Source organism: Phaethon aethereus (assembly GCF_964289735.1).
Source record: "Phaethon aethereus genome assembly, chromosome: 2".
Taxonomy (NCBI): Eukaryota; Metazoa; Chordata; class Aves; order Phaethontiformes; family Phaethontidae; genus Phaethon; species Phaethon aethereus.
This window is the reverse complement of record NC_138582.1, coordinates 144,995,376-145,020,074: the sequence shown is the minus strand read 5'-3', so window position 1 is coordinate 145,020,074 and position 24,699 is coordinate 144,995,376. Positions and strand designations below refer to the sequence as shown.

Sequence of the window (24,699 nt, the reverse complement as noted above, 5' to 3'; positions counted from 1 at the left end):
CAGGGCAGAGCCCCGAAGAGCCCCACTGCTACTTATGGGGCGTCGCGGTCCTTCCAGGAGATCCATCCTGTCATTCTGGGGCAGGAAGGGAAGCAGAGCATTTTTCTCCTCTACTTACGCTTCTGTCTCAAAATTGCAGAAGGCAGGGGAGAGCCTCATGCCTGCACCTCATCTGGTGCCATCTGCTTTGTAGTGGTAACACTCCTGATTCATCCGCTCAGAGATATTCAAGTCACGCTCTGCACAGAGCTTTCAAAAATGCACACTGCTGCTTGTATACGGAGAGCAAAAAGCGACTTTGTGTGCTTTCGAAGTTTGTAGTGCTTCATTTCTGCATTAACGAACAACGAAGTGACTATTTTTCAAGTTCTGTTCATTTGCTGTATTTCACATGCTTACCTCACCGTTGAAGAAGCAGAATATAGTTGCCACAAGTAAGCCCTAAGAGAAAGAAAGAGTTCAGAGATCAGAGTATATAATCTTTTTGGTGTTGTTCAGAAACTTGGACTTGAGGGATACAAGATAAAAACATTAGTCCACCTCCTCTGCACCGGACACTTCACCTAACCCCCCTCCCCATTCACGGTTATGATATTGCACTGATTTTTGTCTTTTCAACATGTTTTACCATTTTCTTCTACATTGCTAATAATTATAGCTTACCTATTTTGGCTATGAAGTTATTTTTGTACAAGAGGCCTAGAGAAGGAAAATGAAATGGTATGTAAGGTGGATAGATATCTTGCGTACAAGGGAGAAGCACGCTGGTACTGACTTTGCTGAAGGGATGGCAGAGGAATTGTGTCCTACATGCTGGCACTCGTTTGCCAGAGCACAGTTACCCAGTTTAAAGTGTTGGCCAAGGAGAATCCAGCTGCCCCAGGATGGCTTTAAATTGAAATGTATGTCAGGATAAGTGAGCTTGTACTTGGGGCATCACAATGGATGGCAGGGATGTGAAAAGAGGCATAAGTTGTCAGAAAAAAGGAAAAAAAACCACAATAGGTGAGTTAGAAGGTAGGGGACAAAGAAAAAAGAAGAGGGATTGCAGATCATAGCTTGGTCCTAAATGGCTTAAAATTAATTTCATCGTTGCCACAGTTGTTCAGATAATATTTCACTACTGCTACAAGATTAAACAGGGCCAAACCAGGGACATGAGGTGAGAAAGAGTGAAATTAATAAGAGAGAAAATTCACACAGAACCTGCCGTTCCGACTCATGTAGTTACACTCATCCATGTTCTAAACCACACTCGCTCTTATTAAAATAGCATTACATAACGTCAGCGGGAGCCAAATGCCTTCATTTTAATTTACTTAAAGCAGTTATTATAAAATAAAGATATGAGGGGAAAACTGAGGGGAAAACTGCAATACAATAGCTTGTGTTCCCAAGGGTTGCTTTGAAGAGCTTTACAGAGGTATCTTTTTTATGAACCCTCATTTAACTGATTACCAGTTAAACTGTAGCTAACACTTTGTAAAATGTCTTGGACTCTCAAGCGTATATTTTGGACCACAAACATTGGGTAAGCAATAACCTTTTTAACAAAATGCTTATATGTTAGAGATACACAGGCTGGTTTGAAGAGGTGCTGGCCACTTGAATTTTGGCAATTATTTTACTCCAATAAATGTTCTCTAATGCAGAATTTGTAATATGACATGACTTCAAATATGAACACAGAAAAGCTTGTGCAAGGAGGAGGAAGGGTAGACATAGTGAGAAAAAGAAAGTTTATTTTAATGTTTTGGAAAAGCAGTGAGTATTCTCAAAAGACTCAGATCCCAGTACATAATACGCAATGCACAATAGTCTATCCGTAAGCTCTGGTTTCAGAAACACCACAAAGTCAACCAAAATCTTATGCCTCTAAAGCAGGACTTTGTCAGACCACAGATTCCTAAATAAAAAAATTATGCAAGGGGAGCAAATGTGTCATTTCCCAGTGCCTTATATTGATTTTCTCCTTACGTGTGCATGCTACATTAAATTAATTTGCAGAGTCTTGCAAAACGTCTGTTGTTGAACTGCACGGTACGTGGTCTCAGCTGGTGTCTCACTATTTTGCTAAAGTGTGTTTATATCAACAGCAGTCAGACATGAAGGGAAATGAGATGGATCTTGATCTCCTCTGGAAGTAGAGATGCTTGATGGACATCCTATGTGAGGCATTGTGGATACAAAAGACACCAGGAGGAGAAAAAGAACCAGAGAAATTTTTCTAAGTCTGTTCTTCAGTGAGAGTCTTTAGGGGGAATTTCAGAACTGCAGTTCCCCTAAAGGCAGAAAATGAAGCTGAACTATTGAAGTGAAGCCATTTTTAACTTCAGTTCCTTTATGGTATTTGAATTCCTCTGTTACATCCTGCAATTGCTCTACTTTTCTTTTGTTGGAGACTGTTGTTCCCTTAACTAGTGTCTTCTCCAAACAACTTCTAACAGAAAAGCTGAAGCAGCAGCTGTGGTGATGCCTCATATCCCTTCAGTTGCTCTTCTGGTCTGGAGTGAGCTGAGAGCAGATCTGGCTCCTCATTATTTTGAGACCATGGATGATGTACATCTCCTGGCTGAAGAAATTGTTTTTTCTAGTTTGTCCCATGCTCATCTCACTGCTCTTCTTCCACCAGCAACAGCCCTCTGGGCTCTGCCATCTATTTCTCTCTTTCTCTTTCTCTTTCTCTTTCTCTTTCTCTTTCTCTTGCTCTTGCTCTTGCTCTTGCTCTTGCTCTTTCTATTCTTATTTCTTCCAATTTTTACATAAAGTTTTGCCCATAGTTCAGAGTACTATTGTTATCTTCAGTTGTTAAGCTACAGAGATATCTATAGCACATACCAGCTTTGTCTCCTCAGAGTCAGGAGGGCTTGGGATGATGATAATTTTACAGTGGATCTATTAAAACATGTGGCAGACTGGAAGTTGGGAAATTATTTCATGTGAGGCCCACAGGTTAATTCTCATACCTCTTTGACATACGTCTTTCATATTCTGCCTAACTGCTGCTGGTTTTTGCTCAGGGTGCAATTCTTGTAGAGGATGCGCTCTCTAGGTCAATTATATCTCTCTGCCACTGCGTGGAGTTGTTAAACTGACCTGTGATATATTGTCTGCTGACAGCAGGATAACATTGGCTGTGGTACTGAAGGCAGAGATGAAGAATACATTTAGAGATTAAGACCTTTAATGGCTGCTCTGAAATTCTCTATTTCTCAAACTGTGTGAAGACCAGATGAATGTGGCTTTTGCCTAAATCATGCCTTAGGGATTGTCCAGATTCAGCAGCTCTCAGACCTTCATATACCTTATTGACACCATAGTGAGTTTTTCCTTGTGTTTAAGTGCCTATACTGGTCCAAGGACATTCTTTGGTTGAAAGGTATTTAATTTGTGTATCACTCTCCTAGAGGACATGAGCGTCTTCAGGAGAACTTCCAGTAATTTGCTCAGGTTAAAAAGAAACAAACAGAAAACCCCTACGAAGATACTGCAAATTTACATGGGTTTCTGATATCTCAGTTGTTTTTCTTCTAGCTTAATGTTTCCATAAAACCAATAAAGCATCTAGAGATACGCTAACTTCTGTTATTCAGGAGCATGTCCACGGCCTTAGTGTCTACCCTAATTACACGTTGTCTTGCTGTTTAGGATTTAGTGGGGTGATATATTCATTATTGATGGTAAAAGACGATGGCACATGCAATTGTACAGATGGTCATAATATAAAAAATCAGGTTTTGATTCCCTGTGTGGGCTTTGGTCCATGTCCATTCATTTCTTACTTCTGCATCTGAATGGACAGGAGGAAGGAAAAAAAAAAGCATGGTCAAGATCCTTCACTGAAGTGCTTCCTGTTCCCATCTCTCTCATTTCAGCAAAGATAAAGAGCTTTAACAAAAACAGTATTGTGTTCTTTATCATCTTTGTTCACAGCACATTCATGCAGCATCTCTGAGGTAAATGACTGCATTATAAAGTGTTCACTTAGGTTAAAAAAAATAAGCAAAGCAAAGGATGTGCCTGTGCAGTTCCTCTTGCTGCTGAGGTGGGGAGATTGGCACAAGAGGGCTGAAGACGGCAGCCCACCTGCTGCAAAATGATGGAGACATCCCATCAGCCGAAGTTCACACTTCGCTGCTTCTCCTGCTCTCTGCTGAAGTCATTTTGTACATTAATTTTTCATACAAAAATGGCACTTTATAATATCCAGCTTTCAAAAAAAAATTACCCAACTTTTATTGGCTCAAAATATTAGAAAGTTTTGAAATTACTAATAATGCAAATAAAAAAAAGAACAAGAAATTAAAAAATCCTATTTATGGTTGTTGAAAGCATGACCTTAACTTTGCATAGAAGGGAAAAATGTTTCTGGTTTGATATCACAGAGGATATTTATTTCCCTTTAAATGGAGAAACAGATGGAATGAATAACTTCTAAAATGCATTGAAATATCTTACTATTTTTAAGAAGCTACTTTTAAATGGGTTAATTTTCTTCTGCGTAAAGCTGCAGAGAGAGTTAAATTTACAGCTTGGAAACAGAGTGGACATATATGTGACCCAAACCCAGGCCTAAAAAATACAAAATACCCTTTATAGAAATGAGGCTCCTGTGAGCTGGATCCTCCTGCCTGGCAGGGTGGGTGCTGCTTGGAAGCTGCTGTGTGACACAGAAGTAATCTTGCAGAGAAAGAAACTTCGATTATTCTCCATTTAATAGAAAAGAGCTTTTTATTTGCCAATAAAAACCAAGGCCCTTATGCTGAATAGCATTTTAATTTCTCATTAGAGGCAGACTTGCACACTTGGGGCCACAGTCAGCAAGCTATTAAGAAGAGTAGCTTTAAGTGCGTGCATATTGCTGTTGGTTTGGGAGTTACTTCTCCACTGCACCAAGCAGACCTCCATGGCTAGATCTTTGGCATAGCAACAATGCCGTGTTAGGTAACGTGGAAGCCGCTACAAACCCAGCTACAAGATGCTGGAGAGAGAATGTGGCGAGAAGGTACAGTTGGTGGAAGGAGCTTGCAAGCAGGAGCGTGTAAATCTCTGGGCTTGAGAGCATCCGGTGGGAGGGTCCACGTGTGGGACGGTCCATGTGTGGGACTAACTGATGTATCACCGGGTTATCGCATTTTTCTACCCTTCCTCGTTTCTTGTGAGGCCTCAGCTACGGACCAACGTCAGAGGTCAGAAGCTGGGATAATGGGATGTGCTTGCTGGCAGCAAGCCCTCGGACAGGAGCTCGGCACCCCGACCTCTTTGCAGCCTAGGACCCCTCAAAAGATGCTCAGCGGTTCCCGGGGTGGGGGAAGAGGCAGCGGCGGCCCCAGGGCCAGCAGAGGTGCCAACGGCCCCGCCAGGGTTGGAGGCAGAAGCCACATCCGTCCCACTCCCTCCCGGCATGGAGACCCGCGGCGGGGAAGAGGGCTGCTGCCGCCTCACTGCTTCGCCGCAGGCAGCCTCTTCGCCCAGCCGTGCCCTTCCGTCTTCCCCGGGTGGCACGACAGGACTTTTCAGGCTTTTCAGTGGCAGATGTGTTTTCGTGCCAGAGGTGTGTAAGGAGCCAGCGCGTTCTGTACCGTACTGTTCCACATCCTGAGGAAGACTGTGCCTTTCAGCATCATCTAACAGGCTGTTGAAAGTTAAGTCCTCTAGGAAAATCTGGGAAATTTTCCTCTGGGAAAATCTGGGAAAACCTGCAACTCACCAGCTGTTCTTGGAGTAAAACTGCTTTGTGGTGCCTACTTTAGGATCCCTGCTGAATAAGCTAACTGCATGTTCAGCAATGCACCTACATGCGTAAGTTATTCCACTTAGGGGTTGAAATATCTTTCTTTTGGCTGGTGCAATCTTCATTTCAGCACAGTGTGGAGATTGAAAAACTGATACTGGTGATGGTGAGGGGAGATACGGATCTCTACTTTTACTTTACAGAAGTACATGCATTAGTATTTGCAGCACAAAAGTCAGTCTTTAATGTTTTTTTGTCATTTACACATCTACTCTACAGATCTGTCAAGAATCGGGTCTGTATGGCGAAACATACTCAATTTGATGCAGAGGAGGTAAGCATACAGAGCTTGTGAACCGCTTATATACCCATATTCGAAAAAATGCTTCTGCTTAAAATGGTCACTGATGATAATATTGCAAAAAGGGCAGGACAATTCAAAACCAGACTGGCTTCTACAATTCAAAAGTGACTTCAGTAGAGGAAAAGTCGCACGTAACATCTCCACATGCTGTTTTTCAAACGGGAGAACCATTCTCTGAAAGAAATACCATTACACGATTTCTTGTGGGAGCAAATTCCTTCTCATTCATCATCTTCAATCATCTGATTTTCACAATAGGCTGCAGCCTTGTTTGCACCATTTCTGTGTATGTGATGTAGCTAATATATCAAACCATTGTGTTCATGAAAAGCAGTGATGTGCTGTTGAAAAACTCTCTCTCTTTCTGTTCTAGAAAAGGCATATAAAATATATTGTCTAACCAGTGCAGAAATGGAGAATGTGTTCTATTAAAAAAAAAAAAAATCAGAATTGCACCCACAATGCCTGCTTATATATGATTGACATGCCACAAGATGCAAAGACTAATAGATTGCTGCCAGTTTACGGAGAAGCAGGCTGCATTGTGGTTTATGAGAGCATAATAGCTAGCGGGGAAATAGAGCCATCACACAAGCTAATACAGTACCTGCTAATTACATAATCAGTCCTAGAAGAAAACGAGCACCAGAGGAGTGATTATATAGCTGGCTGTCTTAAATATGCATACAAGAAATTATTGGGAAAGGATTAAGAAACCTTATTTTAGAATACAATTAAAAATCTGCCCTAAGCGGAAAAGGGAGCGTCACTGTCAGCTGCATTTAAGAGGACAACCACACAGTCCCCCTGAAAAGCCAAATTTTACCCGCTGGCGGGAAGCACACTGGGATTATATTGCGGAGGTGTCAAGAGCTCTTCTGTGAGGTCTGTATTGCTGCCCTGGCTGGGGGACAGCTCTGGGTGGGCTGTCACCACTTGCCATGCCTCTCTGGGCACAGCAGCAGTGGGGCACGAGCAGCCCCCACCGTGTGCCCACACCCGTGTCCCCGGCACCGTTACCACTGCTGAAACAAAACAAAATGCAGTGCCAGGGACTGATCGGGGTCAATAAGTCGTGGAGAGACACCCAATCCCAGTGACTGGGTTGTCCCAGAAGGAACCCATTGGAGATGAAGCTTTGCCTCCTTGGATCCCTCATTCACATGTTTCCATCCATCGGTAGAACAGTTTCACGATACTTTGGTTTTGTTTCTGGTTTCATTGTGACCTTGGTTTAGTGACTTTCTATTGCATAATGATCATAATTAGGATTGTTATTTAAGATAATTAACACTCTTTTTGTAATTCTCTGATAACCTTAGAGCATTTGAAAGATGCTTTAAGAGTTAAAATTATTATTGTGACAATCTATCTTATCGCAACTTGTTAAAACTGTAAGCAACTTGTTACCACAAAACTTATTTGGAGATACTCCTTTATAGCCCTTGAGACTGAAGAAGTGACAATACAGGTAACAATAGACAGACTCTCATTCCTTTTAAGCAGATGGTAGACACTGCAAAAATAAACCTATAACTCCAGTTATTCTATGCATGCAGTAGCAGGTACACCCACAGTTTTGAAGGCATAAAGGTGATAAGCAGAAAATATAATCTAAGATGACAGGATGCATAGATTTTGGTAGTGTTATTTACCACTTCATTTAAGTTAAAAAACACCACCAATATTTTTTTAAGCTCTTTTCTTACTACAACATTAAAAGAATTTCTGCATTTATATTCTGTATGAAGGGAAACAAGAAGTGTTTCTCATCCTGTACTCGCTCATGTTGACTTCTACTCAAAAATGCATTAGAAATTTCCCTTTCCTAGTCAATATAGGACTGGATATATTTTACAGTCAGTAAACCAGATAACAAAGCATTTAAAGTCATTTAGGTTTGTTTTGTTTTCTTTTTAAAAGAAAGCAGACCAGAGTTACTGAATAATGCTGTAATTTCAAAGCATTTATAAAATCAAAACGTCAACGCTATATTTTAATTTAAACTGCCTAAGAATGGAATTTTAACTCCTAAATGAAGCCTCATTGTCCCAGTTTTTTCTTGCATGTGGGCATTCCCTCTGCACAACAGTTTGCACACACAGCTAATTTTAATATTAACATCACAGCACCAGTAAATTTGAGCACTTCCACGGAAATAGTGCTTTGAACATAAAATCCCTCTGTGATCTCAGCTTTCTCTCCTCAGCTAAGAAATGGTGCCATCCGATAATTTTTCTACAATTTTAATTGTTTCCCCTATCTTGTGGTTGTTCTTTATGCAGCGATGCTACTCATGCCGAGGCAGATAATCCAAGAAGGTGAAAACGGTTGGAAAAGAACTGCAAAACCACAGTCATGCTCAGTTTCAGGGCAAAACAACTGGCAACAGCATCTCTGGCAAAATAACTTAGCAGCAAGCACCTCACCTAAGCTGAAGTTGCTACTATATAACATACCTGGTAATGCATTAATATATGCATGATGTAATCATATATTTCTCCAGCAAGGCGGTTTTCTGGTCTCCAGGGAATAATAACAAACTGAATTCCTAGTAAGGGCACCAGGATTAAAGTGGCTCTGACAGCTTTCATATACATGTTGGACTCAGCACGGTGGGTATCTCTTAGCTTTGTCACCAAAACTCGGACGATGTTAAGCAAAAAGAAAAAATTGACCTGCAAAGGCAAAGCCATTATAGGCGAAAGCATTCAAATTAAACAGACATTCAAAATAAACATACAGAACACATAAATGGCAGTAAAATATAACTTTCTAGCTTTATCGTAGCTCATAGTGGGCAGCTCCTTGGGAGTCAGGGCTTGGAAAGCACCTTGAATGTCTTCAGAAAAGAGATGTTAAGCTGCTCTACATGCTTTCCTTAGGAAGCCTGAATGAATGTTTCAGACATTCAAGGATCAGTTCTAGGAAGCACTGGCTGTTTTGACAGGGATATGGGAAAATGTAGGATTTCCAGGGAACAATTAATCTCATTTTTATGCCTAAAGTTTGAATGGGGTGGACGCATTGTCCCCGAGGAGTAACCATGTCTCTCTTCTGAGTCTGAAGGTCACCTAGGTATCTTGCTTCAGTCTGCACTGAGGATGTCTGCAGCCTGGTCAGACAAACTCCAACATGTCCCTGGGCATCTGGGACCTATAGGGGCACACAGTTTCTCTGAGGAATGTGCTCCAGCTTACATGGGCCAATACTTCAGGCTTGCGTATGAGCGGGGGCAAGGCTGCTCTTGAGAAAAACCTAGGCTACCCTTTGCTTCCACCAGTCTGCATGGACCCCATGGTACATATCCCACAGGTAAAAGTTAACATGTGATGGCTCGGGGCAGAAATGGCAGGCAGCTTAAGAAAGTTTTGGCCCTGACCCATATGGTCAGCTATACTGAGTAGCTCAGCATCTCATCTCCTCAGTCATTTCTGGAAATCTGATTCCAACTGTAGGTGCTCAGCGTACGGAAACCTGTTCTTGACCCTGGCTTCCCACAGAGCTCCTTGCTGGATGTGCTGAGGGCCAGCGGAGGAACAGGGAGGGCAGACCCAGGCTGATAGTGAGCCCAGTAGGCTCCCTGTGGACACCCTAGGTATCACGGGCCTTCTCTCCCCCCAGTGTACCCAGATCACTCTTTTCCAGTCTGTTACAGTAATATTGTAAGCCACTATGCTTCGGAACTTCAATAGACATTTTTTTCAGACTATTTTTAAACAGAAGTATGCAAATTGCATAACTTACATAGATATTTTAATAGCCCAAATTCCACAGATATATGAGAAATTTCAGTTGAATCTTTCAGAACAATAGAGCATGAATCAGTAAGCTTTAGTAAAGCATTTCATCACTTCTTAACTACTGAGAGACCTTTCAACTGTTTTACATTTGTGCCCTACTGGAAGAAAGGAATAGTAAATGACTTCTGAGGTCCCATTCAACATTAAATCTAAACATGATTTGCCATCCTCTTCTGACTTCACTCACTCTGCTTAACCTTCACTTTTAGAATTTCTGGAAGTAACTGTGAAAAGTGGAAAAAAGACTTTATAAAGGTAAAAATCCTCAGCTCTTTCTGAGTCAGTCTGTCACTATGAGATTTTTGTAGCAAATCATGCAGGACATTCTGTAGACACTGACATCTTCACAAGAAAAATAAGACCGGAAATGGCATAAGCACAAGCCAGAAGTTGTAATGCCTTATTTTGGAAACAGTTAAGGATTGTTCTTTTTCCATAAAAAAACAGTCCCTCCCTTTTTCTGTGTGGCTAAGATGTACAGACTCGGAGCATGGCGATAAAAATAAAGGTGGAATGGCCTCTCCTAGAAGTTAGCTGGCATTACAACAGCAGAAGCAATCAAGACTGAACCAGTGAACCCACAACAGATGTGATGTTTTGGGAACAGCAGACTGTTTATATGGCAGGGAGGAATGGGCTTCTTCACAATGCTGATGTGCAAGACTGCTTCTCAAGAAAGGGTAGAAAGATTTTCGGGTTTTAGATGGAGGGTTGTTTCTTTATTCAAAGGTATTCAAAGATGTTCCCAGCATTCACCGCTCTACTGTTTGATCTCCAGGGTAATTACTGCAGGTATGTCCATGCAGATGTTTGCAAGCAAGAGGCAGCTCAAAAGCTAAAAGTGCATCTTGGGTGACAGACTGAGGTGAGCTTGAGGCTTGGGTTGAATAAACCCTTTCTGCACCTTTCAGGAAGGTCAGCATTACCATGCCAAACAGCACCACTGGAATACAACATGCTATATGCATACGCATTGCCCAGCTGCTCTCTGAATCTTGTCCTCCTGCTCAGCTCAGTCCAGTCCCTACCCTGGACTAGTTTAGCTCCCTGCCTTTGGGCCGTACCAGTTCAGTGACCAGTAAAACTCGCGCCGAATGACCTGCACTCTGCTCACCCCAGCTAAGGCATAGCTAAATGCCTCATTGATGTCACATAAATGTAGTACATTTGTCATAAACAAGTTACGCTAGGCGAGAATGACTGCCCTGGTTTTCAAAAAGCAGTTGGTGATTCTGTTTGCCTCAAGATCTGATTCTTTTTCAGAACTTGTTTTTGAAAAGTATTGAGAACCTTCCTCTTAACACTGAGTAGAGAAAACATCTAGCTACTACTGAGTTTTCACCAGAACACTTAAAGTACAGAAACTTCTATTCTATACAGGTTAGCAGCATTTCTAAACTAATTATGAAACAGTTGATAGCGAGTAATATTCTTACCAATAAAGCTGCCATTACAGGTCCATGAACAATATAGAGCAAGTATGTGTCAACACTCATCCAGCAGCTGGAGGGGAAATACACCATTAAAATTTATTATTAACTCAAATAAAATGTGTTACACATATTTAACTGTTACACAGTTAAATAATGATAAATTCCTTCAAAAACAGACACGTTACTCACTTGTCATTGAAGTATTTGGCTCTTGCCACAGCATGAATAGATGCTGGCACTAAAGGGAACCCTGAAATGATTAAAGTTATAGATCATTTTTTTAGCTTGAATTTCACGTGTCACAGACACTAATAAGCCTCTTGTCCACAAGACACATGTACGTGAAATCACAGCTTCCAGGGAAGAACTGCAATCCCATTGCACTCGAGGCCCCAGTGTTACCTCGACGGTGAGAAGCGAATGGTAATAACGTTAAAGGCAGGCCAAAAGACAAGCAAGCCCACAGGTCATGCTCTGCTGGGGCGAGAAAAAGCTGCTGCCAGGCTCCCCTGCGCTGCTGCAGCTTGTGCAGGGAGGTGTGTGAGCAGGCGGTGTGGGAAGGAGGAAGGGATCAGTCCGTCCTCAGTGGAGTATTGCCTTGGGAAACCAGGGACACTTGTTAAAACCATGTAAATCACTGCTGAGCAAGAGAGAAGCACATTAACTCGCATGCCAGATTATGAGGCAATAAACACCAGAGCAAGGACTTGCTCTTTTGGAGCCTATGGCAAGAGAAAATGTTTGGAGGCAGGAGGTTTTGGGGGGATGGGGGCTTTGGGATATCTTATGCAGGTTCCCAGCCTCTGTGCAGCCAAGCCCAGCCCATGCAGGTTTGCCTCAGCAGGGAGTGGAGCTGTGGGTACCATAAATCCACGTTTCCTGCTTTAGCTGTGAAGCCTCAGGGGAGGCCACTGCTCTGACAGGGAGCAAATTTGCACCAGGCCAAAGGCTCGGGAACATGCCGTGCTTAACAAACTGGAAGCCTCAAACTCTTATTTCCAGCCTGACATTAAGAGTGATAATCTGGTCCATTCCTGTCCATCTTCCTTCAGCTTGCTTGTACATTGTGTCCCTCTCCAATAGGCTAGAAATCTGGAATTTGGGATTTTGCGCTAAGATACTGACCCCAGTTTGTACAACCCTGCACATGCAGACAGCTGGCCGGTGGGGAAATGATCTGCCTCGTCTGTCCTGTGCAGAGAGCTTTGTGGACACCTTTGGTATTACTGCTGCCTGTTCCCTATAAACCATGCACATTTCTTCTGAGCTTTGGATATTCTATAATTATAAATAAAAATGTGTGAAAATGTCCTGCTGGCACCATGATTAGTCACAGAGGGAAGGACATGGCTCCTTGATTCTTTGGGTGTTGGTAATTTCATACACACTTTTAGAAGAGACAGAGAATCCTTAGCCAAAATCTGGGGAAGTATTACCTCAGAGCACGTGCCAGCCAATGCTAGATTGACAATAAGGTCAAAAAAGTATGCAAATAGGACACTCTGATGTCTCCAGGTATCTTTAAGCAACAGCTACTTACTCTACTGCCAGAAGAAGTTCTTACTGCAGTTTACCTTGGGAGGACAATGCAGCTGTGGGAGAACAAACTGGATTGCCTTCTCCTTTATATATTGTTAGAAAATGATGACTTGGCCTCTGGGTGCAGAATGCCTTTTTCGGGTGATGGTGCATGGTAGAACAACAAAAAGAAAGTAGCTTCCAACCTCAGGGTAAGCTTATGGGGTTGACAGCTTGAGAAAATCCTTTTGAGTTGGAAATGGAGCAAGTCTGGGACACTTCCATTGACAGACAGATTGAAGTGCAATTTTTAAGGGGCCTTTCTGCAATAGCAAAAAGTCTTCATCTGAAAGCTCTGGCCCGGAGTATTGCAAACTAGAGTGCTCCAGATGATGCCAAGGGACCTTTTTTCTTCTGCTAAATGCATTAGCCTCGAATATTTGGCACAAAAAAATCACAAGCAAATCTTAAGAACGCGACGGAAAGTTTTCATTAGTCATTTATAGGGTAAGAAGCTCATGACCATCTACAGCTCAAATTTCCAGCTGCAGGCTGGTCCGTAGGGCTAGATGTTGTTCTTCCTTTGTAAAGGGCCAAAAGGCAGAGAGGCAATGAGAAGTGGAGCAACAAGAAGGTCTGTTGGGTCTTTGGTGGCACAACATGTATCACTGCAGGGGTCCCACCTACACGTGGTGAGCAGCGAGCAACGTAGAAAAGGTCTCACCCCAGCCATCCCAGGAAAAAGTGTGATATATCCCTTTAGGTCATGCCAGGTCCTTTATGGCACAAACCGGCAATTATGCTTAATTGTATTTCCAGTTGAATTTGGAAAGCAACCTGTTTCAGCACTGTCCAAATAAATGATTCCCTTTTCAGTTTTATGTGGATGGAGCTGCCTGAAGCAGCTAGACAGAGTGGACTGTAGCTGGATGCCCGTGTTTGATACTGTTTTCTTGCCCTGCATAAGGGTGATTTCCTGACCCAGTGAAACAATAACAAATGAGAAATGACATTCCCAGCAGCAATTCCCAGAGAAGGGGTCACCTGAAGGCATCAGCCTTGAAGTACATCTGTCCATGTCAGATTCCATTCAATCATCTCAAACCTTTTGCAAAAGTGTTTTATATTTGCTCAGATTTTTATTTTTCTTATAAAGCTATTTTACAAATGCTATTAGTGATTTTTCCAAATAAAATAATCTAGATCTTCTTGCATAGGGTTTAGTTATAACAATGAATAATGAGTACATTCATCTTGTGTTGTACATTTACCTTGATCTTTTGAATTGTAATTCAGAGCACAACCTGCTCTGCTTGCTCTGCATTGCCCTTTAGAGAAATGTATCTCCATTGATTAACACAGCCGGGTGTTTAAAGTTAGACTACTGCTTCTGGAATCAGTGGAATTACCCTGATTTATGCAAACTTAAGAGGTGGCCAAATAGCCCTAATTAGAACATTTTGCTATTAATGATTTCTAGCTTAGTTAGGAGATGCTAGCGATTACTTTTTTTGTGGAAGTATTCATCTAGTTTCCTTAAAAAGGCTGCATAGTCAAAGAGTTTTTGTCAATTCTTATTAACATTTTCATTCTCAAGATACCATCATCCTATTACCACAGCCATCACCCTGTTTATTTTTTGGACAGTGCTGCAGATACTGATGGGTATCTCATCATATAACTTCACTGAATTACCCACCATGATGCTACTGCTCTTCTCTGTAATATTACAGCTAGCTCATAAGCTTTCACTGAAGGCTAGCTGTCCCAGTTGCATTAAATTGCACTGTCTAAATTGAATGTCACTGGAAAAAAATATGTTTATGACCATTTTCCTCCTGCATACTTGGATATGGAATGACATATGGGCCCCTCACTACAAGAAGGATGTTGAGGTGCTGGAGCGTGTCCAGAGAAGGGCAACGAAGCTGGTGAGGGGTCTGGAGCACAAGTCTTATGGGGAGCGGCTGAGGGAACTGGGGTTGTTTAGTCTGGAGAAGAGGAGGCTGAGAGGAGACCTTATCGCTCTCTACAACTACCTGAAAGGGGGTTGTGGCGACGAGGGTGTTGGTCTCTTCTCCCAAGTAACTAGTGATAGGACAAGAGGAAATGGCCTCAAGTTGCGCCAGGGGAGGTTTAGATTGGATATTAGGAAAAATTTCTTCACTGAGAGGGTGGTCAGGCATTGGAACAGGCTGCCCAGGGAGGTGGTGGAGTCGCCATCTCTGGAAGTGTTCAAAAAACGTGTGGATGTGGCGCTTCAGGACATGGTTTAGGGGACATGGTGGCGCTGGATTAATGGTTGGACTTGATGATCTTAAAGGTCCTTTCCAACCTAGTGATTCTGTGATTCTGTGATTCTGTGACATTATTTTGTGAAGGTTTATGCTGCAAGTCATGAAAATGGCAAGGAAATGTTTAAAATGACTCTTCACATAGGGCTGCCATTTCAAAAGCAGAGCCCCACAAGACTTTGTATATTCAAATATTCTGAATTACGAGAACTTTGTGATAGCACATTGCTTGCTCCAAGAGGGCTCAGCTGTTTGGATTGACAGATAGTCCAGAAACCTTGATTCAATTTGGGTTTCTTTGGGAAGGTTGCCTTCATTTAGGAGCTGATGATGTTCCACTTTTAATTCCAAGAGCATGACAGGTGCCTGAGCACTCTCAGAAAAGATGCCATTCTGATAAGAGACTGCATGATGGCATTCTCATTAAAAAAAAAAACAAAACTGTTACCTGGCACTACAGTCCATATAAACTAGAAAATCATGCTAATTTTCTACGTATCTAACGTAGGTATCCAGAGAGCACTAAGTCTTAGAACATAAGAGGAAAGTAAGTTACTAGGCTATTAAATGAAAACCCAAATAGGGGAAGAACAACTTTCCACTTTGCTGTTACTGCCTTTTTAGGACCTGTATTGGGTGCCTAACTAGTAGTTGAAGTCAGAGTTCTAAAGTTCTTCAAAACATTCAGAACTGGGTCATTTTTCTCTGATCTATGTAATTCCTAATTTTTCTCTGTTTAAGCAGTAGGACTATTTTTTATTTTCTTGCTGTAAATGAAATTATCTTGAACAAGTATAACATCTCCAAAGTGGATGAAAAATATAGAGTAAATTCTGTCTGCTTCAGACGGGGACTGCAAGAGGTGAATGCAACTGAACATCCCTAAGCACAGATAAAGGCCCATCATTCACTGCTTAGCTGCACCAGTGGTTTCAAAATACGGGGAGTGGCTCACCAGAAACTGTAATGAGGCCAGAGATTCATGGTTCCCAATCTGGGAAAAAGCTCTTAATAATTATTTTATGTCAACACTGATATGGAATGGATTTACAATAGTGATTTAAATGTGAAAGAGACTGCACTCCACTGTGACATATTGGCTGTATTTATTTCAGCCCTGAGAGCAGAGCAATTATCTACTCCTGTGTGGGTAAAATTGTATCTTCTCCTTTAAAACAACATCTGCTAAAGTATATCTGATACTGGATTCAGTTCCAGGGAAATTCTTGTTCCTTTTTCTACGTGCTGTGTTTTCTCACTTTGGGAGACATAGATACTGATTCTCCTCCTTTTCATTCCAGAATAAATATACTTTTATAGGCACTGTCACAGATTAATAATTTTGCTTATAAAGTGACAAAAATAGACAATTTTTGTTCAGATGAGAAATGTGCTTGGATAGAAATCTATTTCCCTCCCAAAACTTTGCTTAACAAAACTCAAGCATTTCTTTCAGCAAATCCCAAGATGCAGCACATAATGGACTGACTCTGCTCATTTCTGTAAGTCTCTAAGCCCATCTAAATAAATGCACTCAAATTTAGGACCAAGAACTCAATCTTAAGCTATGATCTAGTGGTATAAACACAATTCAGGTGTATAAGTGCTAGAAGAATTCCAACAGCTGAAAGAATTGACCATCTTGCTACAAATTTTAACATACATACCCCAGCCCAAGAGGTAATACCAGTGCAAACGCTGCTCTTCAGCAAACACTGCCACCACAATCAACGTGTGAAGATAAATGCCTTCACAGAGCATCCAGAAGTAGTTGCAGCCCAACATGTACTGGTGAAAGAATTGCAGCACTTTGCAGCTCACCTGTTAGACAAATGAGATAATGTCACACGCTTGACAAGCATTTTGCATTTAAGCAGCCAAAGATGAATGTACTGCTAGGCTGTAAGAAAGCAAAGTGGAACCAAAATCCCCAGCTCTTTCAGGGTTTGTTCAGCACCTATCAGTGACAGGGATTTTAAACTTTTATAAATGAGAGGAATGGAACAAACAGCTGTCACAAAATAGAAAAAATGTATGATATCTGCACTCCAAAAAGTACCACATAACAAAAATCCCTTTCACAATCTGATGTTTTTTAGAGCTGAAACAAGCAACTTGCTTTAGACATACAAGAAAGGCTGTGAAGACGACAGTAACTTAAGAACTCCAGTTTGGGTGATTTCTTTTAATTTTGATCAAACTTTTCTAAGGTTTGTTCAGCTCTCCCATCTGAGCTGGAGTCACTCATTCTTTAAACTGCACCCAGGTCTGAACTGTCTCCTTCGGGAAGGGGAAGTGCTGTTAGCAGTGGGGATTTTTTTGGTAGGGTACCAGGGATACTGGATTCGTCTCTTTGCGAGAAGACAGCTTTGCTTTATTTTGTCCAAGTAACAAAACTCAATGGGGCCAGTGAAGTTGGGAAGTGGCTTCTGCCTGCGGTTCAGATGAGGTTGCAGATGTAGACCTTGACAGGAGACTGGCTTTGAGATGCTGGGAAGTGGTAGGCAGACAGTGGAGGAAAGCGTGTCCTGTCCACCACCAGAGAGCCAGCTGGTGTGAGACAATGCTGTTCCTCTTCTGAGAGGATCTCATATCCATCCACCTCCTCAGAGAGGGCAATGAGGTCCATGGGCTTCCATGCCACCACTACACAGGAGGACAAAGAGGAGTGGGAGGGAGTGTGTTGGTGTGCCAGCAGAGACCCATTGCTCTTGTGGGAGCAGCACATATTCCTCGGAAATCCGAGGTCACAGCAGCAATGGCAACGTGACAGTTGTCACCTGCGGCCACAGGAAAATACTCCATCCCCTTAACTTCTGCGAAGTTTTCCAGCTGACTACCTGGGCTGTAAGAGATGTCTTTAGGATGTACTTGTCTCTTTAAAGAGACATTTTGGCAGTTCAGCAGACTGCACATTCTGCATCCATCTGGGGGACTCAGACTGCCCCTCTAGACCAGAAGAGCTTGTTAGCCATCCAGTGCACCACCTTCTGCTGCTGAGAAACATTCCCAAAGAAACTGCCCGAACATTAGCTCATTTAGTTCTGTTTCAATATTTACAGTGCAGCTTGGTGCTCATGGAAATGTAGGGTTATTGATATTGCTCACCGCACAGGGCAGAACAGGCAGTCACAACTTTTTTCCACACCGCATCTGAACAGTTCTTACAAAGTATGCTGAAAAAGGGTTGCATAGTGGTTTGAAAAGGTTAAAAAAAAAAACAAAAACGTTCACTGAGGTTCTTAAATCATCCTTGGACTGTTTTTCACAGGTCTGGGTCAATACGTTTCTTGCCTTGTTCCTCACCCGTGCTCGATGCAGCCTCCCAGCTGGCGGCTGGCCTTTTTCCATTCTCCCCTTATCGATCACCCACCCCAGAAGCGCTGCCTTGACTGACAGGCGCTTCCCAAGGGCTGCACACCCATTCAGGTGGCACCCTCTCTGACACAGCCGGTTACCCCGGCACCTACAAAGTCAGCAAACATTCTGAGCCACCACAGCAGTTTTCCAGACAGGTTGGATAAAATCCACCATGTCCCAGGTTGGGGCTGGGCCAGCCCCATGCTCCCCTGAGGGGATCTCGGAGGAGCTGCAGGGCAGGGTGTTGACCCAAGAGCTCGAGGCATTGTTCCCCCGGTGGCTCCAGCGGGCGTGACTGGGGTGCCTGCATGTCGCATGCGGGCTGGTGCTGCTCCACCAGCGCCGAAGTCACGCCAGATTTCCATCCAGCCACCGGGGCTCTGGGAACGCTCTCGTGCTGCAGTCCAGCAGCTGGAGGGGAGCAGCGCATGGCCAGTGAGTTCTGCAACAAAATCCGTGGTACGTTCTCAAACCTGTCCTTTTAACTTAATGCTTTCACCGCTTCACATCACCAAACCGAAAGGGAGATGACTACGGAGTATCCTTGATTCTCCTTGCCAGCTGTTTGCACCTCTGAGCAGAGTCTGGCCGAACATCCCTTCCATTTGAACTGAGTCAGTCTTTGCTGGGACTTTTATCTGCAGCTCAAAGAAATGCACACATGGAAAGCACAACTGCCTGAGAACGACAGACCTAAACTTCATTTACTGCATTTCCTCAACATTTCTTTCTTTCCTGTACCCTCCATGTGAACTATCACTTGTGGCTTTAAAAATGAAAACAGAATCTTTTAGAGTAATGGCCATGCAGACAGCTCATGGCTCTTTTGAGGAATTCAATCACTTCCCGTGCAGCAAGTTAAAGAAGAATACCATTGGCAAAGCATGAAGGATGCGTCTGGTTAGTACTTAGATCTGTATCACATTAATTTGAGACTCAAATTGAAAAAGTTAGCATAAAGAGTTTAAGCACAACAAAGCATTGAGATTAATTATGTTAAATTCATACTAATCAAACTACAGCAAAAAAACAGTCTTTGCTTTGGAAGAGCAACAAATGCAGCATGTTTCTTCCGTGGCAAAGTGATGCAGTGGAAGTATTTTCCTACAATAAGAAGAGAGTGTTTTTCTTAGGTCAGAGCAGGTAGAAGAACCTGTTACTGATGAGAACTGGATTAATGCACGGTACAAGTAAAACATGACAAATGTAACAAACATCTCAGTGTACATTAGTCTTAGCTGGGAAAACTGCAGAACCAGTAAGTTTTAGGAAGTGTTTATTCTTACAGAAACAACTGAGATAAAACTGCAAATCTTCCACCACTTCCATGCTTGATAACTGACTGTTAACTTTGAGATAAAAAACATGTCTAGGGGTTTTTGTCTTCTGCTGAAGTCAAATACATTTTGTTGCAAGTTCTTTGAGGCAGAGGCTCTGTCCTTGCTGTGCCTTGTACAACATGCAGAAGAGTCAAATCCAGGACTCCACGGGTTACCACAGCACCTTCACACTATGAAGGAGAGTAAAATGTCATGAGTGCTCAGTCTGTGGGTGTGCAGGTGGCTGAAGTGGTGGGTTTTTATTCATGAGAAGAGCAGGATGAGAGGAAATAGTTGGTCCTTTCTCGTGCAGCCCAGTAACTGTTGCTCAGGCTGGTGTGCCTGTCTCCTAAAAAAAGGGATAAATGAATGCTCCTCTTTTCGAGAGCCTGCAGACAGACAGCATTGCACCGCACAGGTCGGTGGCTACGTAGCAAGGGAAAGCATGACACAGTACCAGGAAAGCCCCCAAAGCCAGGTAACCACCTAGGAAAGCAGCTCCTTTGTGGCTCTGGGAGGATGGCCAAGAATGAACCCTTTTTTGGCAGAATACAGCCTGGCAACAAACCCACAAGAAACTGTGAGCAAGGAAGGCTGTCTCCTGCTACTTGTTCTCACTGCACTGATGAACACAAAAGCTGAGGAAAGTTCTTTACAGATCTGCAGCAGAGCACCTGAGAAAAAAGTCTCCTTCATTATTAATTTTCCTTCCTCATGAAAACAACCTGCAATGGCCTTCAATCCTGGCTAACTGCTCAGGGGCAAGAGGCATCAATATGAATACAGTCAGTCATATTCTCCTCTCTTGCAAATCTCACCGAGAGTCATGTAACTCTTGTGAACACCTCAGCTGCAATACGTAACAGAAGCGCTTCAAAAAGGTGCTGGAACCATTTCACTGAGAAGAAATAAAGTAATTTATTCTCCTTTTACAAGAAGGAGCTAGAACTGTTGTCTGTGACGCTTTGCAGGATATATTGGCGTGTCATAAATACTGTTAATGTTCCAGTCCTGCCAAAGGAGTCCCAAAGGTGCATCTGCCTAGGCAAGACCCTGCAACTGTGCCGTAATGTAACGGGCATGCCACTCTCCTCGGCTGATCCAGCAGCCCCTCATCACTTGTACTTGTCATTTCTCTGTTCAGGCTCTCCTTGGTTATCAGTTAATGGTTTATGGACAGAAAGCAGCAGCATTAATGACCATCACTACCCATTAGGGCAAATCAAACCAAACCACTCAGACTACATAAATCCCAGAATACTGTCTTCAACAATAACAACAAAATGTAATGTGAAATAAACTGCTAATTGTTTTTGAGCAGGTATTCCTAGTAACTCAGCCAGAGTAAAAGGACTGACTCAGTTTTGACGTAGGAAAGTTGTATAGATTCCTGTGTGTCCTCGTTCCTGTGATGCTTTCCTGCATGCAGGGGCTCATGTTGGCAAGTTGGAAGGTCTGTGTTTTACACCAGTCCTTGCCAACTCTGGCAAACCTGCCCTATGGAAAGCGAGGGTGGGATAGCCCCTGGTGTGTATAATGAAACCTCTCTTTTCCAATGCTCGCTATCCATTGAAATGCCTCCAACTGACATTTCAAATAAATTGTTAAGAATAGGTCAACCAAGGTTATTGATTTTAAACCAAGCCAGCTATATGGGCCATCACTATAACTTCTATATCACAAACTTCTTTGTTTAAAGGGAAATAAATATATTTGACCTTAATTAGTCTGGTTCCCCTTTACCTCTGTGGACCTCCCCAGTGCATGGCAGCGAAGGACCCTCCTTGAGGAGAGTTTGTCCTGCTTGCATGTTTTATTCAAATTCAGATTGAAGGCAATACAATATATTCTCAGACATTCTTAACTTAGCATTTTAAAGGAGTAGCTTGAAGTTTGATTACTGATCTGCCTTACATGCTTGCTTGTTTGGGTTTTTTTTCTGGCTATTAGAACACTATTCTATGAAAATATTCTTAAATTCCAAGTATCCATATGTTACACAAATAAGCAATAAAAGGACTTTCCAAAGCAAGACCGTGCTAAGTATTGTAGCTGTAAATCACTGGCTATCAGAACATCATACCATTATACAATATATCTCCTCTGAGTCATCCATTAAATTGTGTTCCAGTCAGAAACCTGGCACACAGGGGCTCGGACTAAGATTAATGTTTTAATATACTTTAAAACCATTTACAGAACAAAATGTACACAGTTGCTCAGAGGAATCCTAGGTTTTGTGTTGCAAGAAAGCAAGATATGAAATTAAGCCACGGAGGCTAGTTTTAACAGCATATATGTCCATGTCTATGCTATAGCGAAGCAGCCAGCCCTGAATTAGGCATTCTGGAGAGGAATTAATATGGCTACATCTGCACATCCCTGAGTCCCAGCTGCTGTGGCGATTGAGCAAGAGGCAGCCTCGTCACCCCCAATGAGCCTGGGTTTTGAGCTGGGGTGGCCAGAGCGAGGCAGCTTTTCAGGAAGGCATCATAAGTATGAGCCTGACCGATGGAGGAGGGCAGAGGGACCCCGAGGAGGAGAAAACAGGGGCAGTCAGGGTAGCCTAAGAAAATAGTACAGGAACTACTCGACCTGCTGTTCATTTGGACTGGAAATGGAGTCAGAGTGCTCACAAGGTCTGCTGCCCTCTTCTCCCAGCTGCAGGAGGTAACCCCCAATGAAGAAGAGTAAGAGCTTCAGTTATTCCAGGCACCTCCCCTCCACCACTTTGGTGCCCTTTGATTTATTAATTTTCTGTTTCAGGCTACTTCTGTTTGGTCTTAAATACCTTCAAGAAGAGCAGGGTGGCTGGGTCACGACTGAAAATGGGGAATAATACAGGTCTGCACAACAGTCACTAAAGGGCAATGAAAGAGCATGGATGGCATTTATCTCACCTCACCTGGATGTCTGACTTCACGGTGTAGATGTGTAGACTGAAGCAGTCCTTGGAGAGGGAGGAGCACTGTGCATTTACTTCACCTGACCTGTTTTAGCCAGATGTGAGTGAGGAGAATGGTCTCCTGGACTCAGACGCAGCTGCCTGCACTGGTAGTATTGCCATTGAATCAGACAAACCTCAGTGAGGAAAATAGCTGTGGCAGCACAGTATGAGGGAGAATATTGTATTTTGGAAACACTATGGTACTGTCCTTCTGAGAGTAATTCCTTTTGGAAACATCCATCTTTTGAGGGATTTTGAAAAATCTTTCCAACCAATTCACATTCAAATTTCTCACATTTTAGGTAGATCCTTTTAAAGACACATGCTAAGGAAAACTTGGAGAGGAACCTCAAGTTTAATTTGAATTATCTTGACTTGGTAGTTGCTTCTACAACAGGAAAGTTTCTAAACATAATTGCTCTATATTCCCAGAGAAATATGAAAACCTAAGCTGCTTAAATGCTGTGTTCATGTGGGAGGCTTTGTGTGCAAAATGCGGGAACAGTTCATTAGGGGATGCCATGTCAACACAGCATAGCACAGAATCCACCAAAAAGGCAACTACTAGCATTTGCACTTGTTGATTTGACATTTTAGAAGAAGTCGCTACTTGACATTTTTCCATGCCTGCATGGAAAGGGGCTAATGACATATTATCCGTTCACCTTTCAGTCTCTCAGATGCATAGGAGATAGCGGAACTGATTGAAATTTGTGGTCACCCAGGTCCCACACTACATTTTTATGTCATCTTCACTTTCTAGTTACAAACCTCTCCCACGTCATGAGGAAAATCAAAGGGAAACATAATAAAAAGCCTCAGTAAAGCATGGAGAATTGAATTAGTATCAGAACTCAGTCAAGCACAACTTCACACCAGGAAAGACTAACAGCCTTTCAGGGACCACTACAGCTTAGTTCTCAGGGTTAAATAAGTACACCTTTCTTGAGCAGCTGTTCTGAGGGCACGTCATGAATTTTTGCAAATCTGGAGTAGAGTCACTCATTTTGCACATAGAGGCAGCGTGTGCTTTGCTATGACAAGCTTCTACAAGAACCCCAGCGGCTGCAAACAGCCACTGGGGCCAGACAGGAGAATTGCGGCTGATGACAGAAAGACAGGGATGCTGAGACTTGGCCGATTTTGAAAACAGCTGTCCTGGGAGTGCTCACTTTTCACTGCCACCACGGGTGCTGTGACCTCTGCTTCAGGGTCCAGAGAGAGTGCAGGTGCATAATGATTAGGCAGAATGACAGGTTAAATCAGACTTTTCACAGAGGCATTTAAATTTGCAGTTTGGCCTCTCTGCCAGATATTTGGCCTCCATCCTTGCTGTGGCTGAGAGTGCCAGTCTTCCTCACCTGAGCAGAAAAGATGCAGCCTGAAACCCTGGGAACAAGCCCCAGGACCCGATGCCTTCAGCGTTGGGACAACAATGCATTTTGCAGTACAAAGTCCTTTCTGGAATCACAATTCTGGAGGAAACGGCACTCCACCTCCTATATAAGAGGCTGCATGTAGGGATCACACTGCCGAAATACCATCCACAGGATCTGATAGAGTCTGGGTTATTTTGACATAAAATACCTTGGGACTGGGCTACATGAAAGCTATCATCCCTCCCTTTGTGATGCTGCAAGAGTTTTGAGAAACCTGAGCCTACCAACTGATTTAAAAAGAAGGGAAAGCAACGACAGTAATTCCTGAGGAAAGAAAGATGAGGAAATTTGTATCAAAATAAATACTTATTCTTAGACTCTTAAACCTCTTTTTCCCTGCTCCTGATGGTAGCTGTTAATCTGATGGTGCCTTCCCATTGAGAAAGCAACCATAATAATGTTGTTGAGAAAGCTCAGAACTTTCTCAGAAGTGGTGACTGACTGACTTCTTTGCAGCCCAGATTCAGTTGTTCCGCATAAACCACAAA

General features: G+C 42.7%; 1 protein-coding gene across 1 annotated transcript in view; it reads right to left on the bottom strand.

Moving 5' to 3' along the window:
* Positions 1–24,699, bottom strand: part of CALCR (calcitonin receptor) — a gene marked incomplete at its 5' end in the record, with an annotated part of 180,255 nt that overhangs the window by 7,490 nt on the left and 148,066 nt on the right. The window contains 5 exon segments of the mRNA XM_082014714.1: positions 400–441; positions 8,558–8,776; positions 11,338–11,404; positions 11,524–11,584; positions 16,814–16,967. Of these exon segments, the coding sequence (XP_081870840.1) occupies positions 400–441; positions 8,558–8,776; positions 11,338–11,404; positions 11,524–11,584; positions 16,814–16,967 (543 nt within the window).